The sequence below is a fragment of the Salvelinus fontinalis genome, chromosome 28, assembly GCF_029448725.1.
Source record: "Salvelinus fontinalis isolate EN_2023a chromosome 28, ASM2944872v1, whole genome shotgun sequence".
Taxonomy (NCBI): domain Eukaryota; kingdom Metazoa; phylum Chordata; class Actinopteri; order Salmoniformes; family Salmonidae; genus Salvelinus; species Salvelinus fontinalis.
Window position 1 is genome coordinate 14503675 of NC_074692.1, and position 15290 is coordinate 14518964.

General features: G+C 46.6%; 1 protein-coding gene across 1 annotated transcript in view; it reads left to right on the plus strand.

Annotated features, from left to right (window-relative positions):
• Positions 1-15290, plus strand: part of LOC129826234 (hemicentin-1-like) — a 77668-nt gene that overhangs the window by 44243 nt on the left and 18135 nt on the right. The window contains exons 26-53 of the mRNA XM_055886736.1: positions 3038-3229; positions 4536-4666; positions 5611-5758; positions 5996-6122; positions 6229-6386; positions 6598-6876; positions 6997-7139; positions 7251-7401; positions 7562-7795; positions 7920-8033; positions 8170-8357; positions 8666-8762; positions 9200-9361; positions 9493-9606; positions 9719-9915; positions 10068-10149; positions 10269-10400; positions 10546-10689; positions 10828-10987; positions 11086-11210; positions 11325-11508; positions 11627-11724; positions 11820-12089; positions 12217-12410; positions 12513-12594; positions 12695-12825; positions 12933-13074; positions 15043-15187. Coding sequence (XP_055742711.1) covers positions 3038-3229; positions 4536-4666; positions 5611-5758; positions 5996-6122; positions 6229-6386; positions 6598-6876; positions 6997-7139; positions 7251-7401; positions 7562-7795; positions 7920-8033; positions 8170-8357; positions 8666-8762; positions 9200-9361; positions 9493-9606; positions 9719-9915; positions 10068-10149; positions 10269-10400; positions 10546-10689; positions 10828-10987; positions 11086-11210; positions 11325-11508; positions 11627-11724; positions 11820-12089; positions 12217-12410; positions 12513-12594; positions 12695-12825; positions 12933-13074; positions 15043-15187 — 4324 coding nt within the window. The remainder of the gene's footprint in view (positions 1-3037; positions 3230-4535; positions 4667-5610; positions 5759-5995; positions 6123-6228; positions 6387-6597; positions 6877-6996; positions 7140-7250; positions 7402-7561; positions 7796-7919; positions 8034-8169; positions 8358-8665; positions 8763-9199; positions 9362-9492; positions 9607-9718; positions 9916-10067; positions 10150-10268; positions 10401-10545; positions 10690-10827; positions 10988-11085; positions 11211-11324; positions 11509-11626; positions 11725-11819; positions 12090-12216; positions 12411-12512; positions 12595-12694; positions 12826-12932; positions 13075-15042; positions 15188-15290) is intronic.

Here is a 15290-nt window from a genome sequence, read left to right on the forward strand (position 1 = left end):
CCCGCTCCGGCGGGAGAGGAAGAAGGCACCACGGTACCGGCGTCGAGAGAAACAGACAGATAATCCTCGAGAGCCTTACGTTCGGGAGCCGACAGAGAGAATAGTCTACCCCGAGGGGGAGTGGTCCCCGGAAGGAGATCAATACAACAATCATACGACCGGTGAGGAGGAAGAGAGTTGGCTCTGGACCGACTGAAGACCGTGCGTAGATCATGATATTCCTCCGGCACACCTGTCACATCACCAGGTTCCTCCTGAGTAGAGGGGACAGAAGAAACAGGAGGGATAGCAGACATTAAACACTTCACATGACAAGAAACGTTCCAGGATAGGATAGAATTACTAGACCAATTAATAGAAGCATTATGACATACTAGCCAGGGATGACCCAAAACAACAGGTGTAAAAGGTGAACGAAAAATCAAAAAGGAAATGGTCTCACTGTGGTTACCAGATACTGTGAGGGTTAAAGGTAGTGTCTCACATCTGATACTGGGGAGAGGACTACCATCTAAGGCGAACATGGGTGTGAGCCTCCCTAACTGTCTGAGAGGAATGTCATGTTTCCGAGCCCATGCTTCGTCCATAAAACAACCCTCAGCCCCAGAGTCTATCAAGGCACTGCAGGAAGCAGCCGAACCGGTCCAGCGTAGATGGACCGACAAGGTAGTACAGGATCTTGATGGAGAGACCTGAGTAGTAGCGCTCACCAGTAGCCCTCCGCTTACTGATGAGCTCTGGCCTTTAACTGGACATGACATGACAAAATGTCCAGCAGAACCGCAATAGAAGCAAAGGCGGTTGGTGATTCTCCGTTCCCTCTCCTTAGTCGAGATGTGAATACCTCCCAGCTGCATGGGCTCAGTCTCTGAGCCGATGGGAGAGGATGGTTGAGATGCGGAGAGGGGAAACACCGTTAACGCGAGCTCTCTTCCACGAGCTCGGTGACGAAGATCTACCCGTCGTTCTATGCGGATGGCGAGTGCAATCAAAGAGTCCACGCTGGAAGGAACCTCCCGGGAGAGAATCTCATCCTTAACCTCAGCGTGGAGTCCCTCCAGAAAACGAGCGAGCAACGCCGGCTCGTTCCAGTCACTGGATGCAGCAAGAGTACGAAACTCTATAGAGTAATCCGTTATGGATCGATCACCTTGACATAGGGAAGCCAGGGCCCTGGAAGCCTCCTTCCCAAAAACTGAACGATCAAAAACCCGTATCATCTCCTCCTTAAAGTTCTGATAAACGTTAGAACACTCAGCCCTTGCCTCCCAGATAGCTGTGCCCCACTCCCGAGCCCGACCAGTAAGGAGTGATATGACGTAAGCGATCCGAGCTCTCTCTCCAGAGTATGTGTTGGGCTGGAGAGAGAACACAATATCACACTGGGTGAGAAAGGAGCGACACTCAGTGGGCTGCCCAGAGTAACATGGTGGGTTATTAACCCTAGGTTCCGGAGACTCGGAAGACCAGGAAGTAGCTGGTGGTACGAGACGAAGACTCTGAAACTGTCCTGAGAGATCGGAGACCTGAGCGGCCAGGGTCTCAATGGCATGACGAGCAGCAGACAATTCCTGCTCGTGTCTGCCGAGCATTGCTCCCTGGATCTTGACGGCAGTGTTGCGAGAATCCGTAGTCGCTGGGTCCATTCTTGCTCGGATTCTTCTGTTATGCTGATGAAGGAGGACCCAAAAGCGACGTAATAGAAACAGAGTCTTTATTCCAGTCTTAAACAAACAATGATTCTCCTGGATATTATCAAAGGTAAATCCAAAACAGGAAACTGAAAACCTCTCGTCAGTAGAGAGGAACGACTGGAGACGCGACCACAGACTGCAGGTCGCTTCTGGAAGGCACAGACCGTAGCTGACATAGACACCTGCTCACACGCAGCATCTGACAAAGGCAAAAACACGACAGGGCGGAACAAGGACACAGAACAGCAAACCTCAAACAAGAATCCGACAAGGACAGAAGCGGAAAACAGAGGGAGAAATAGGGACTCTAATCAGAGGGCAAAATAGGGGACAGGTGTGAAAGAGTAAATGAGGTCGTTAGGAGAATGATGAAACAGCTGGGAGCAAGAACGGAACGATAGAGAGAGAGAGCGGGAGAGGAAGAGAGGGAGGAGGAGAGAGAGGGATAGAAAAAGGGAAAGAACCTAATAAGACCAGCAGAGGGAAGCACAGGGACAAGACATGATGATCAAAGACAAAACATGACAGTTTAAAGGCACTGGCACAATTGTGATACACTGAATTATAAGTGAAATAATCTGTCTGTAAACAATTGTTGGAAAAATTATTTGTGTCATGCACAAAGTAGATGTCCTGACCGATTTGCCAAAACTATTGTTTGTTAACAAGAAATTTGTGGAGTAGTTGAATTTTTTTTTTTAATGACTCCAACCTAAGTGTATGTAAACTTCCGACTTCCAACTGTATGTATGTCCTGTCCTTCTTATGTAAGAGATACCTCAGACTGGCTTATATGGGGTAATGGTGTGCCCACCAAACACCATTCAGTCCCCTGCTCCACCACTAACTCCATCCCAGACTCCTTTCTCTGCTCCCGGCCCTTTTCCCCATTGTAAAGCTCCAAACACATCTGTTTTAGTCGCCGATACATCACATCAAGGCTTTGAACTACTGGCCCAACCACTATTCTTACTGCCCAGGATCCTCACCTATGATTTTGGTAGTAAATCATGACACCAGTACTTTAAATCAGGCATCTACCAATATATTGTGTTTGGCTTTTGTGTACTACTTTCTAGCCTTGAAGTATCCTAGCCCACGGACCAATAGGGTTCTCAGTCTCAGTAACAATTTGGCAACGTTTCCCCTGCTGTCCTGCTGTCCAATAGATAAATATAGGGCCCGCTTTTTCCAGTCTGGGACTCTTGCCCATTCAGCCCTCCTGTGGGGGAGCACAGGGACAGAAGTCCATTTTGTTTCTGTCAGTTATGATCGATGAATCCCTCCTCAGACCTCCTTACAACACTACTCACACCACCTCTCTGTTCTCTCTACACCCGCAGGCTCACCCTTTCCAAAGGTGCGCTGGTTCAAGAACGGTCTTGGGATATTCCCTGACCAATCAGAGTTCTCTGTGGCAGAAGATGGCTCTCTTGTGATTGGCTCTGCATCTGCCAGTCACAGCGGGGACTTCAAGTGTGTGGCCAGCAATGATGCAGGCTCTGTTGAGCGGAAGACACGGCTGAAAGTGAATGGTGAGACCTCATAAACTCGAACTTTATACAGACTTGATGTCAGTTCAGATCACAATAAAATGTGACCGACCGCCTTGATCGGTCTTATGTAGCAAAATTTGAAATTGTGTTTTTTACATTGGATAAAAGCAGAGACACAGAGCTACAAAATGGTATATCACACACTGCATTTGAGGAACAAGGGGAAAGTAATCTGCTTTGAAAGTTGATAAACTTGTAACCTCACTTTTGAGAAAATGGCCTTTGAATGTTTTGGTACTACTATTTGAGAGTTCTTCTTTGTCTACACCCATTCAGCATCATTCACACCCTCTTAAGCTTTCACCACACCCATCTCTTTAAACATTGATCCGAGCATTCTGTCCTAACGACAACAGTCAAGCACCCAAGCTACCTGGCTAACGTTGGCTAGCTTGCTAGCTACTTCCAGACACAAATGAGAGAACAGCTCACTGATCATTTTATTCACCCTAGCAGAGCTGGTTAGGTGTTGAGCATTCATAATTTTGTCAGTTATTCTGCTCTCTGGCACACTCAGACGAGAGTGCTCTGAAATCGGGGTAGATAGCCAGAGCTGATCTGAAAATGTAGCTAGCAAGACTATCTTACCCATTTACATCATAGGTGGATGCTTCTCCCTGTCACGGATGCCATGGTTGCCTTTAGTTTGAAGATGTAATCCGGAGACAGGTGTTTTCTCCATCTTCTTAGCTATCATACTCTAATTCCACTGATTTCAAAACTCGGTCCTCCAGAAAGTGAAGAGCAACACTAATGCAGTTCTACTACGTGATACATAAAAAAAGCAGCATTAGACAGGATTACCTACACATACTGACCAGCTCAAATAGACAGAAGTGTGCTATATGGCAGACCAATCCGAACTCATCTCTCGGCATGTGCAGCCCACTCATTATCTCTACCAATCATGGCTAGCGGGAAGGTTGCCTCTTTTTCTGTGGCTAAACCAACTAGGCTCGTAATATAACACTTTTCTTTGTATTTACAGATGGCATACAAGTATTTTATTAAGGGCACATGAAAGTTCACATGTTCCAGAAGGCATTTCTGCCAAAAAAACACATTTTGATTAAAATAAAGTTGACGTTCAAATGGCTCTCCTGTGAAGTAGTGACCCGCGACATACGCCTAGTTTACTGAAACTAGTCACAAATGTGTTAATTTTTTATTTTTTTTTTACCTTTATTTAACTAGGCAAGTCAGTTAAGAACAAATTCTTATTTTCAATGACGGCCTAGGAACAGTGGGGACTTCCAGATTATGTCTGTCTCCTGTACTCCTCCAGTTCCCCCCGAGATCCAGGATGATGGACAGCCCCTGAACCTGACTGTCACCCTGAAGCAGCCCCTCACTCTCGGCTGTGATGCCTTTGGTATCCCCTCCCCCACAATCACTTGGACTAAAGACGGACATAATGTGAGCCACCTACCAGTCATTCAAATAAGCTTCTTAAAAAACACTAAGAAATAATGTATAGGTTGTATATTGTATGTTACCATCTCAGTTAACACTTCTCGGGAGAGAGAATATTGTTGTATTGTCACCTGTAATGTTCCCCTAATGTTTGAGTGTCCAGTTTTTTGTTAGTTAGGGGAACATTATTTCTATGTTAACTAAAACTTTCGGAGAACCTTTTTAGCATGTTTTGATTAATGTTCTAGACGCGTTTTATTACACATTGCAAGAACATTCATGAGTCCAGTTTCCTGAATGTTAGGACAATATTCCATCAATGTCCCACCAAACATACATAGAACATGGTTTCCATTTTCTCAGAATATGCAACATTCCCGTGTCCAGTTTTCTGAGGGTTAGGAGAATATTCCATCAACGTCACATCAAAAATACACAGAACATGGTTGCCATGTTCTCAGAATGTAAGATATTAATGTTCTACACACGTGCCCCCAAAAAATCATTACACATCACATCTTGTTACTTTTGCAGAGCCAATCAAGGCCCATGTTCTGTGTATGTTTGGTGGGACTTTGATGGAATATTCTCAGAACCCACAGAAAACTGGACACTTGAATGTTCTTGCAATGTGTCTAGAACATTAATATCTGAGAACATGGTAACCATGTTCTTGGTAAGTTCTATTTGACATTAAGGAAATGGTCTCTTGGAAACATTCCTTGCACATCACAGGAACATTCCTATGAAAACGTTAGTTAATGTCCTAATGAGACTCATAAGGGAACATTTTGTGGGAGTGTTTGTTGTTAGCTGGGATACTTCTACTGCTAACTGTCAATGACAATCATGTTATTTGTATCAAGCAACACTGACACCAAGTGGTAATTTAGTTTATCACAGTTCAATATTTATCATACAGTAACAAGCACTAATTATGTGTATAGGTGGTGGACTCCCTTGGAGTGTACCTTCAGAATGGGAAGAGACTTCTGAGAATCTACCGGGTCCAGGAAGAGCATGGTGGCCAGTTCACCTGCACAGCTAGTAACACAGCCGGGCAGGCCCGAAGGGACTACAACATTGTAGTACAAGGTGATCCTTCATAGTGCTTCAAATCAAGTTGTGGTCCTACCGCTCCCATTGATTTTACATTTTAAGTTTAAGGAAAGTAAACAAGCAGCCATTACAGGTCCAAGGCAGAGTTGTATGCTTTCTTAAGCCTAATTGAGTGTGTGTGTGTGTGTGTGTGTGTGTGTGTGTGTGTGTGTGTGTGTGTGTGTGTGTGTGTGTGTGTGTGTGTGTGTGTGTGTGTGTGTGTGTGTGTGTCAGCCCCACCAGTAATCTCGGGGACATCCAGGGTACAAGACCTGTCAGTGGTTGCAGGACAGGAGGTGGAGTTCCAGTGTCGGGTCGGTGGGCGCCCAGCCCCCAAAGTAGAATGGAGCCGGGATGGAGAGTGAGTATTCCATTATAGTTGTATGAGTTTGATATCAGATTTTGTGTGGGGATTAATCGGTACACAATCGGGCTTTGGTGTATTGATCCCTATTCCTCCTCTCCAGGGTGCTGTCCAAGGATGGTGACCCCCATGTGGAGTTCCATGATCAGGGCCAGGTGATGAAGGTGAAGGCAGTCAGACTAAGGGACCAGGGCTTGTACCAGTGTCTGGCCAGTAACAGCGCTGGGACACAGATGCGCCAGTTCAGACTCATAGTGCTAGGTATCCCTTCTCTCATGTCTCCTTCTCAATGAACTCACACATACAACACAAACTTCCAAAAATCTCATTAAAACTCAATGTGTATCAATGTTTGTCAATGAAGCAGATTTGTCAATGAAGCAGATTCACCTTCTATACTACAGTATACCTTGAGAAAGTCACCTTCTCTTTCTCTATCCTCACTCTCCCCTCCCTCCCCCTGTTTCTCTAGCTCCCCCAACCATCAGGGGCCCCAGTGAGACCTCAGAGGTGTCTGTGGTTTTGGGTTTCCCCACCGTTCTGCCTTGTGATGTAGAAGGTTCTCCCATGCCCAGTATCACCTGGCTGAAGGACAACCAGCCCATCGTGTCCAGTGCCCAGCTCACCTACACCCGGGGTGGGCAGGCGCTGCGGCTGGGGACAGCACATGGAGACAGTGCTGGTATCTACACCTGCCGAGCTTCAAACCCTGCAGGCACCACTCTCAAACACTACTCACTCAGTGTGCTTGGTAAGTGAACCAGCCAGGGAGAGGGTTGATTCTAGTGTACAGAATAAATTGTAGTCTAACATCAACAAAATGAAATGTAAATGCAGGAGAGGATTTTGAATGTCTGGTTCATTTGATCAGTTCCACCGCAGCTTGAAGGCAACTCTACATCTCTGAGTTTCGGCGGCCAAGATGAGAAAGTGCGTATCAATGGCTCATTAACCCTGTCCTGTCTGGCTAAAGGCTTCCCTGAACCCAAGACCCAGTGGTTCAAAGATGGACTGGTTGGTTTGTGTTTCTGTCTGTCTAGCTATTTCACATAATTCAATTTAGCGCCATAGATGTCTATTTCTGCTAATATGAAACCGTGATGGTGTTGTACCTTATGTTTCTAGTTGTTGACTAGGAACTCCCACACTGGTATTCGTGAGAGTGGCCAGTTCCTTCACATAGACAATGCCATACTCTCCCATGAGGGACAATACACCTGTGTGGTCACCAACACTGCAGGAGAGGACAAGAGAGACTTCCATGTCACCATTCAGGGTGTGTCCACGCATGGAATTGACACTGTCTGCCCTTGGCAAGATTCGTTCATTGACACTGTGCAACCTAATCTCATAGCACTCTTGTGATACTAACTGAACATTTTTTTTTTCTCTCTCTCTCTCTCTCTCTCTCTCTCTCTCTCTCTCTCTCTATCCAGTTCCTCCCATCTTCCATCGGGTGAGTAACGGTGCAGCAGCCTGGGGTCTGAGAGGAGAGGGCGAAGAAGAGGAGGGAGGGGACAGAGATGATGAGATAACTGAGAAGAGAGAGGTGGTCCTGGGGCATCCCATCAGCCTGTCCTGTGAGAGTAACGCCATCCCCTCGCCCCGTCTCAGCTGGTACAGAGAAGGACACAAGCTCTCCACTGCTGACGGAGTGGTACTGCTGCCAGGTGAGAGGGGTCCATGCCCTCTAGGTCTAGGATATCAAACCGGTACAATGATCAGTATGGCACTACTGCAGCAACAGCTCCACTGTGATCCAATGGGATGCTGTGTTATGTTGTTGTTCTTTAGGTGGGCAGGTGCTCCAGATCCCTCGGGTCCAGCAGGAGGATGCTGGAAAATATACATGTCAGGCGGTGAACGAAGCAGGAGAGGACCGCATGCACTTTGACCTGGATGTGCTGGGTAGGCATGCTTTCTTCCTACTTCCTGTCATTCTGTCAACTCCTTTTTCAGCGATAGCCTAACAACTATTAAATGTATGAAAAGGCCAAGGAGTCATTTCCTAATGTTTCTCTATGTTGACGTCCTGTTTGCCCAGTTCCCCCAGTGATAACTGGCCAGTTGGATGAGTTCATGCAGGAGATAGGAGCGGTAGTGAACAGTACAGTGGCTCTCCACTGTGACGTGACGGGTCATCCAGCACCAGCAATCTCCTGGCTGAGGGACGGCACACCACTGCACTCCGGACAACACCACAGCATCAGTAAGGACGGGAGACAACTACAGGTCAGAATCCCATTATGACATGGTTGGAACAAAGCAATGCACTGCATATTACAGTGTCAGAACTTCACTTGGTTGAATGTCAACGCCTCCCTGCCTCCCCCCCTCCTCCGCTGGTGTCACTAATATATTATAATGCAATAGAGGGACCTCTGTCACGTGATCGTTTGTGGCCTTTTGTGTCTTTATGTGCTGTACTGTGTGTTTTTATTGATTTGATGTTTATTTTTATCGTAGCACTGAGTTTTTGAAAATATCTAAACATGTTTTTTTTAAGAGGTGTAGGTCTATAGTGTTATTCTGTCTTTCAGGTCCTCAGTGTGCAGGTATCAGACATGGCTGGCTACCTTTGTGTGGCTGAAAACAAGGTTGGAGCAGTGGAAAAGCTCTTCAGTCTAACAGTGCAAGGTCAGATGGAATATAAATGTCATTGAAATACCACATTGAGAGGATTATTTCAATTCACACAGGAAGGACAGGGGTACTTTCTGGTTTCCTGTGAATGAAAATGTGTGTTATTGTGAATGTGTGTTATTGTGAATGTGTGTTATTGTGAATGTGTGTTATTGTGAATGTGTGTGTGTTATTGTGAATGTGTGTTATTGTGAATGTGTGTTATTGTGAATGTGTGTGTGTTATTGTGAATGTGTGTGTGTTATTGTGAATGTGTGTGTGTTATTGTGAATGTGTGTTATTGTGAATGTGTGTGTGTTATTGTGAATGCGTGTTATTGTGAATGTGTGTTATTGTGAATGTGTGTGTGTTATTGTGAATGTGTGTTATTGTGAATGTGTGTTATTGTGAATGTATGTGACATGTGATGGTTGATTCCTGTTCCTCTCCAGTTCCCCCAAGGATGGTGGCTGGCAGGGAGGAGGAGATGAGTGTGATCCAGGGTCACATGGTGTCCCTGCTGTGTGATGTCCAGGCGTACCCTCCTCCAGAGATCACATGGACCAGAGATGGACAGATCCTCCAGTTCAGCATGGGAATCCACATCCTGCCCGGTCAGAGCTAGCTCCTAAACACATTACCCAGAGCCCATAGCACGCTTCATAACTCCCAGTGTACTCAAATGTCTGATGAAATCACTGTACGTAAACTATGCATTGTAATCTATGTATTGTCTGTACTGTAGGAGGTCAGATGCTGCAGCTGCCCCGGGCCAGACTAGAGGATGCAGGACAGTACGTGTGCACTGCCACCAACTCAGCAGGCCAGGACCAGAAGAGCATCCTACTCAGTGTTTATGGTGAGAAACACTACACTAGTATTGTGCTGCCCTCATCAGTGTCACACTTCATCTATTACAATATCTGGAATAGGATTTACAATTACTATTTTATTCCTGCTGTGGTTTGCAGTCCTGCCCACGCTGAAGCCCCGCCTTGACTCTGAGTCAGAGGTCGTGACCCCTCAGATGGGCTCGTCTGTCACTCTGCGCTGTGAGGCTCGGGGGATCCCGGAGCCTGAGGTCACATGGTACAGGAACGGGCTACAGCTGGCAGCTGGGAATGGACTGAAGGTGGACCAGCAGACACTGGAGATCATGGGAGTGCAGGTAAACACACTGTCATCACCTTCAGTTTGTGCTACACTAACTGTCTCAAGCATTAGCACTGATAACTGAGGGCATGAGATTAACCCTGTTTTAAGTATCAAAGCGAAACACTGTTGTTCTGTTTCACACTATCTATGGTTCATGGTCCATAGATGGCTGATGGTGGAATCTACACCTGCAAGGTGTCCAATGTGGCTGGACAGGTGGACAGGACCTTCCGCTTGACTGTCCATGGTGAGATTTGCCTCCCATGTACCTTCCAATTGGATCTGTTTCTTACATGTGGTAATAGTGGCATATCAGATGTCACAGTATAATGAATCTCATTCTCTCTATGATGTTCCTCTCCTCAGTTCCCCCTGTCCTGGATGGGCCTCTTCATGAGTCTCTCACTCAAAACCTGGGCTCCCATGTCACCTTGTTGTGTGAAGCTACAGGGGTCCCAGTACCTAGCATCACCTGGCTGAAGGATGGCAACCCTATTGGTAAGAGGGTGAAGTTTTATAAATGAACTGTGAAAATTCAGTTTTGACAAGATCACATTTTGACACTTGTATTAATAATATTGAATTAATGAGACCTCCAGCTGTTGGTTTAGGCTGACCTCGGTGTGCTTTTTCTCCTGCCCAGAGAGCAGTCTGCAGTGGCAGTGGTCGGTACGAGGCAACAGACTGGAGCTGGGTCCTCTCACCCTCTCTCACGCTGGGATCTACACCTGTGTGGCCAAGAACAGGGAGGGACAGACTCAGAAGGATTACACTCTCACAGTGCAAGGTAGGCTACAGGCTGCCCACTACACAATCTCCCACCTTTGAAAATTAGATTAAACCCAAGAGAATCACAACCTTCTGCATGGCCTCTGTTCCACTTTGAGTCAGTGCTATGAGTCATATTGCTGACCTTTTGTTTCAGTGTCGCCCACGATCCTGGACTCTGGCCACTTGTCTGACCTGAGTGCCCCAGTGGGCGATGATTTGACTCTTGAGTGCAGAGTGACAGGGACACCTGCACCCCACCTCAGCTGGCTGAAGAACGGCGCCACTCTGGAAGATTCAGACCCCCAAAAAATAGAGTGAGTCCGTCTTGCTTACAGTGCAGACTCCAGCCTGGGTCTGTATACCAGTGTTATGCTCTTAGTAATCACTGATATGCTTGTCTCCTGTGTTACAGCATAGCTCCTGATGGGAGCACTCTAACCCTGCTAAGGCTCAGGCCTGAGGACTCTGGGACGTACACCTGTCTGGCTGTCAGCGCTGCTGGCCAGGAGAACAAGATCTACACCCTCTTTGTACTGGGTCTGTTGTCTTTTATCTACCTGTCGATCAAAAATATGTCCTAACTTAATTGGTACTGATCTTCCCAGAAGTTTTTTAGATTCTAGGTAACAATGATTTTGTAATGCCCGTCAGTACCCCCTTCTATCTCGGGCGAGACTAGCGCCCCCAGAGAGGTGCAGACCACCCAGGATAGTGTGGTGACACTGGAGTGCCAAGCAGCGGGAAACCCTCCACCTCAGATCAGCTGGCTGAGAAATGGACGCTCCCTGCTCCTGTCTCCCCGTACCCGCCTTCTCTCAGCAGACGCTGTACTTAGGTAAGGTTCTACACATGTCAAATGTCAAGTTTGGTTCCTCTCTCACAAAAATGCCTTAATGAAGGATAATGTTTTAGAAATTTTGTTGGAGCTGTGTATATGCCCTGTGTGTGTGTAGGATTTCTCCAGTGCAGCTGGCAGACTCTGGGATATATACATGTGTGGCACGCAGTCGCGCTGGCCTCGCCGAGCTCAACTTTGACGTACAGGTTCAAGGTACTAACTCCCCATCTCATTTTGATGCGTACACTACTGATCTGAAGGAGCTGTATCTGTGTGTACTGATATCTGTGTATCTGTCTCTGTGTCAGTGCCTCCAGGTGTGGAGCCTGTAGAGTCAGTCACAGTGGTGCGGGGATCCTTGGTGACACTGACCTGTGAGGCACGGGGTGTCCCTCCTCCCTCCCTGACCTGGCTGAAGGACGGCCAGCCCCTGTCCCTGCACCGTAACCTGCTGTTGGACGGCCAGGAGACACGGCTGCAGCTGCCTGATGTGGGGCTCTCTGACAGAGGCCTCTACAGCTGTGTCGCCAGCAACCAGGCTGGCAGCAGCACCAAGAGCTTCAACCTCACTGTGTTGGGTGAGCAGACAGAACAATCCTTCTCCATTCACCCAAACATAACCTACAAACAGATATCATGTTGTCATGTTAGTCATGTTAGTATTTATTTTGTGTTTTAACAATGGTGTCGTTTTGTCCAATACAGAGCCTCCAAAGATCGCCATCTCCAGTTCTCCAGAAGAATTGATGGTAGCTGTGAACACTGCTCTGGAGCTGGAGTGTACTGCCGAGGGCATCCCTCCTCCTACCCTCAGCTGGATCAAGGATGGGCGCCCCTTACAGGGAGATAGTGAGATAGTGCAGGAGGATGGACACTTTCTTAGGATTAACCAAGTGCAGGTGAGTCACAAACCCAATGACACAGCATTTAGTTGACATTCAGACCTTATTGCTGAATTATGATAAACACCAGATAATAACCAGTGATATCTCGGTTGTTAGGTAGAGGATGCAGGTCTTTATACCTGTCTGGCTACCAGCCCAGCGGGCGAGGATGGAAAGAACCACTGGGTCCGGGTTCAAGGTGATACATGCGTTTACTAGCCATACTTGTTGGTCCTGCCAAAAGATGACACGGTACTTGTCTGATTCTGATTATCAACGGTTGTGTCTCCCTGTTCCAGTTCCCCCAACTCTTCTTAGCTCTGATGATGTCAGGTTGTTATCAGTCCCAGCCAAAGGACACCTGACTATGGAGTGCCAGGCTGACCTTGCACCTGACATAGAATGGTACAAGGACGACGTGAGACTACAGGTCAGACTGGACGTCAGGGTGGCAGGAATCAAAATACATGGTGTTATATAATCTTATTGACTCTGTCTCTCTTTCTGTCTCTCTCTCCCTTTCTCGCCTGGTTCCAGCTGGGGGGTCGCATCCAGAGGCTTGCCGGGGGTCAGTACCTGGAGATACAGAATGTTAGGCCTCAGGACAGTGGCCAGTACAGCTGTGTGGTCACCAACATGGCCGGAAGCACCAGCCTTTTCTTCACTGTGGAGATCCTCTGTGAGTTGATGAGTTAAACAGAGGATTGGGATCATGCATTCGGTGAATTTAATTTACATTGAACAAAAATATAAACGCAACATGGAACAATTTAAAAGATTTTACTGAGTTACAGTTCATAGGGAAATCAGTCAATTTAAATAAATTCATTAGGCCCTAATCTATGGATTTCACATAACTGGTCACAGATACTTAAAAAAATGTTTAGGGGCATGGATCAGAAAACCAGTCAGTATCTGGTGTGATCACCATTTGCCTCATGCAGCGTGACACATCTCCAATATGTTGATTGTGGCCTGCGGATTGTTGTCCCACTTCATTTCAATGGCTGTGTGAAGTTGCTGGATATTGGCGGGAACTGGAACACACTGTTTTACAAGTCGATCCAGGGCATCCCAAACATGCTCAATGTGTGACATGTCTGGTGAGTATGCAGGCTATGGAGGAACTGGGACATTTTCAGCTTCCAGGAATTGTGTACAGATCCTTGCGACATGGGGCCATGAAACATGAGGGGATGGCGTCGGATGAATGGCACAACAATGGGCCTCAGGACCTCGTCACGGTATGTCTGTGCATTTAAATTGCCATCGATAAAATGCAATTGTGTTCAATGTTCGTAGCTTATGCCTGCCAATACCATAACCCCAACGGCACTATGGGGCACTCTGTTCACAACGTTGACATCTGCAAACCTTACACGTGGTATGCGGTTGTGAGGCCGGTTGGACATATGGCTTATGGTAGAGTAATGAACATTAAATTCTCTGTCAACAGCTCTGGTGGACATTACTGCAGTCAGCATGCCAATTGCACGCTCTCTCAAACCTTGACACATCTGTGGCATTGTGTTGTGTGACAAAAGTGCACATTTTAGAGTGGCCTTTTATTGTCCCCAGCACAAGGTGCACCTGTGTAATGATCATGCTGTTTAATCCTCTTCTTGATATGCCATACCTTTCAGGTGGATGGATTATCTTGGCAAGGGAGAAATGCTCACTAACAAGGATGTAAACAAATTTCTGCACAAAATTTGAGAGAAATAAGCTTTTTTGTGCATATAGAACATTTCTGGGATCTTTTATTTCAGCTCATGAAACATAGGACTAACACTTTACATTTTGCGTTTATATATTTTTTCAGTATAATTAATATATATGTGTATATACAGTATATGCAATCTCCGTAGACAAACATTGGCAGTAGAATGGCCTTACTGAAGAGTTCAGTGACTTTTAATGTGGCACCATCATAGGATACCACTTTTCCAACAAATCAGTTTCCAACTATTTTTGCCCTGCTGCTAGTGCTGCCCCGAATCAACTGTAAGTGCTGCTATTGTGAAGTGAAAATGTCTTGAAGCAACAACGACTCAGCCGCGAAGTGGTAGGCCACACAAGCTCACTCTTGGCATTCTCTCAACCAGCTTCGCCTGGAATGCTTTTCCTACAGTCTTGAAGGAGTTCCCACATATGCTGAGCACTTGTTGGCTGCTTTTCGTTCACTCTGCGGTCCAACTCATCCCAAACCATCTCAATTGGGTTGAGGTTGGGTGATTGTAGAGGCCAGGTCATCTGATGCAGCTCTCCATCACTCTCCTTCTTGGTCAAATAGCCCTAACACAGCCTGGAGGTGTGTTGGGTCATTGTCCTGTTGAAAAACAAATGATAGTCCCACTTAGCGCAAACCAGATGGGATGGGATGGCGTATCGTTCCAGAATGCTGTGGTAGCCATGCTGGTTAAGTGTGCCTTGAATTCTAAATAAATCACAGACAGTGTTGCCAGCAAAGCACCCTCACACCTCCTCCTCCATGCTTCAGGTTGGGAGCCACACATGCAGAGATCATCGGTTCACCTACTCTGCGTCTCACAAAGACATGTCGGTTGGAACCAAAAATCTCAATTTTGGACTCATCAGATTAAACCTTAATCCATTTGAACGTGTTTTCTTTTCTTTTTCGCCTCAGTGCCACCAGTCATCAGAGAGAGCAGCTCTGGGGTCACTGCACATATCAGGCAGGATGCAGTCCTGCCCTGTGAAGTAGAGGGGGAAACCTCACCTAGGGTCATGTGGAGGAAAAATGGCATCCCTATAGATCCTGACAATAACAAGTAAGGGCTTACTGCTTTTGTTCCAGCCACTTAACTTAGACTATAGAGGTTGTTGGGATACTGTCTTTATACAGATGGGTAGATAGTCCAGTTAGCTGATTGA